The sequence below is a fragment of the Otolemur garnettii genome, unplaced genomic scaffold (genome assembly GCF_000181295.1).
Source record: "Otolemur garnettii isolate 467f Iridium unplaced genomic scaffold, OtoGar3 scaffold00094, whole genome shotgun sequence".
Taxonomy (NCBI): domain Eukaryota; kingdom Metazoa; phylum Chordata; class Mammalia; order Primates; family Galagidae; genus Otolemur; species Otolemur garnettii.
The window spans coordinates 7,488,295-7,491,244 of NW_003852489.1; the positions used below are offsets into that span (position 1 = coordinate 7,488,295).

General features: G+C 38.2%; 1 protein-coding gene across 1 annotated transcript in view; it reads right to left on the reverse strand.

The window, feature by feature from the left end:
- The window catches only part of HEATR6 (HEAT repeat containing 6), a 33,269-nt gene that overhangs the window by 19,655 nt on the left and 10,664 nt on the right, over positions 1-2,950 (reverse strand). Inside the window, exons 8-9 of the mRNA XM_003795621.3 lie at positions 2,310-2,608; positions 1,381-1,558 (exon numbers count right to left, since the gene is read on the reverse strand). Of these exons, the coding sequence (XP_003795669.1) occupies positions 1,381-1,558; positions 2,310-2,608 (477 nt within the window). The remainder of the gene's footprint in view (positions 1-1,380; positions 1,559-2,309; positions 2,609-2,950) is intronic.

A 2,950-nucleotide genomic window follows, 5' to 3' on the forward strand; every position in this document is an offset into this window, starting at 1 on the left:
CTCCCTCCTTGTATTTAAGTCTTGTTAGTAGTTTTTCTTTCAGTTACTCAAATGGATTCATTATTGATTTATTTGCCACCATCCATTTTTCTCCCAGGTTCTCATTCACTACTGGTTCCAAACTAGTAGTAAATCTCCAAACTTTCTGCTGGTTTAACTAATGAGGATACTTGAGATCCGAAATACTCCATGAGGCATTTTTTTGGTGCATAATTGAGACTAACTTATTTTTCTTCACCCTGTAAAAACTTCTCAAGGGTCATCTGGAAGTTTTCTTATATGGTAATTAGCTCCTGAAGGAGATGATCACATGGAGTTCCAATGTATTATGGGTTACCACCCTCCTCCTTTAAAGAATGATCTTAAAAATAGAGAAGCAGTAATACACTATTGGTTTAATTATTTATTTTGTGGGTAGTTGGTTACTTGAAGACACCTAGACAATATTCAGCATGACTTTTTAATGTTCATGATTGTAAGTGGAATGTAAATAGCAGGCTATTTTCTTTAACTGGTTAAGAGGCTAACTTCTGGAGAGGAGTTAACATATCCCAATGTATGATTAGCCGTGGGATATCTTGCTATAGGCAAGATACAGGTGTCCATGACTCCCAAAACATTTGTTGTTCTTTTTTGTCTGTTTTCTCGATTTCTTTTAGAAATAGAGTCGCCTTCGATCACTCAAGCCAAAGTGCGGTGGCCCTAATACAGCTCAACGCAGCCTTGACCACTTGGATTCATGGAATCCTTTCAGTCTCCTGAGTAGCTGGGACTCCGAGAAAGTGCCCAAGCACCCGGCTTCTTAAGTTTTTCCTCATTAGAATATGGAAATATTTATTATACATGATTTGAAAAATATGAAAAAGTTGAAAGAAAAAAACCCACTGTGGGGATCCTACTGCATATGCAATTCTACATTCTGTGCTTTCACAAAACATTAGTTTGCTTTTTTCTATAAACCTATGCATCCTTCATACCACTGTGTACCATGATACTCCATTGAGTTTAAGCCATTTCTGATTTTTTCCAACTACAAATAGCACAGCTATCAATATATCCTATAAAAGAAAGAAACAGAGATGCTTCACTGCAGCTCAGAAAACCCCACCCAAACTACAACTCAGCATGCTTGGGCTTCAGGCAAGCCCTGGGGCAGGAAGCAACCTCTATATGATTTCTTTCAATGTATTATTCACATAAGCCCATTTCCTATTGTCCTGCCTGTCCAGTGGTTCTCTACTCAGGACTTGGTTCAGTATTAACAAAAGGTGTATTCAGGTAAGATTGGATAGGACAGAGAAAACAATGGAGAGAGAAAAAAAGTGAAGACCAATACATTTTTTCTGCCTATTATAAAGTTTAGAATTCATCTGCCCTTACCTTTGGAGAAGGATCTTTTAATGTAAGAGTCATCAAGGACACAGATTGTGGGCTTCCAAGCTCAGGCGTATTAGGAACGAAGGCTGACCAGTAACCATAAAGCACTTTTTTTTCTATTGATTTTACAGTAGAAAGAAAACAAGCCAATGCTCCTTGGCGAACTTTGGCTTGGTAAGACCTTTCATAGCCAAGAGGAAAAAAAAGAAAAAAGTTTTTAAAACTTTAACAAAAATGCAAACATGAAATGCTATTTATTTCAGCCAATTCAAATGACATATAGAGAAATTAAACATTCTGAATAATCCTTAAACAGGTCAAAGTGACATTTAAAATTTATTTTTTTAAATACAATCAAAACATATTCAAGCAATTTGCTTATATAAAAGTTACTACCAACTGACGATTAAAAAACACAACTAGTGAATAAGAGGTCCATGTTTTGATGTTAGGAAACTAGTGTTAGATGCGACAAACTGCAGAGGATCCATCCATCCATTCACATCTATCTACTGCATGACCTTACCTATGTGCCAGGCACCATGCTGAGGCTGGCAGACAAAGCCCCTGCCCTTGACAGGCTTATTGATAACAACAATGGTCAGTTAAAGAGATTACTGTAACACATTATAAATAACACTGAAGCAAAGAAGGCTTCTCAGAGAATATGATTTCTGAGTCCATATCACAGAAGAGTGGTGGTTACCAAGACAAAAAGGCCAAACAAATTAAAAAGTGACGGAAAGACTATTCCAGAGGAAAGAACAACAGATATGAAGGCAGATCAGGAGAACAAGCCATGTTCAGAGCAATGCAAAAGCCCACATAATTGAGAATCTTCACGTTAAACCTGTGGCAGTCAGGCTTTGAAGCAAAGTTATAAACTTACATGCAACTTGAATATAAGGTATAATGTAACAAAATACTACTACCTCATTTTACTCTGCACGCCTCCTTCAGCATCAGAATAGTCTGACTCACTACTGCTGACCCTTTTCCAACTGGAAGAACTGAAGGGTAAGGAGACTCCATCTTTTCCTGCTGGTCCACTTCCATCTAAAGGCAAACTCTGGACACTCAGGGAGGACGAACACCAAGTGTTCCCTTCGTGCGTGTTCGCTCTGCCTGTGCCAGTGACTGGGGCTGCTTCTATTTCGCCACTGGATTCTTTTTCCTCTTCTTCTCCTTGCTGGATTTTCTTGGGCTTTATTCTGGATTTTTTCTTTTTATTCTGATTTTAGGAGCAAATGAAGACATACATAGGATAGCTATTTCAAAATGGCTTTTAACTGAATCACTGCTATTTCCTCATACGAAAGTGACTGAATATGTTGCCAACATGTAGTTTGAAGAAAGAAGAAAAGAGAAGAAATGAAAAAAGTGGCACTTACTTAATATCCTATGCATCAGGCATGGTGCTAAGTGCTTACACCCAACTAGAAGAAACCAACTGTGAAATACACGGGGCACAGCAAAACATGTGTCCTGGATTTAAATTCTGCCTCTGTGACTCTGGGAAACTCATTTAGCCTTTGTGCTTGACCTTCCTAATCAGTAAGTGGCTCTACCCTGC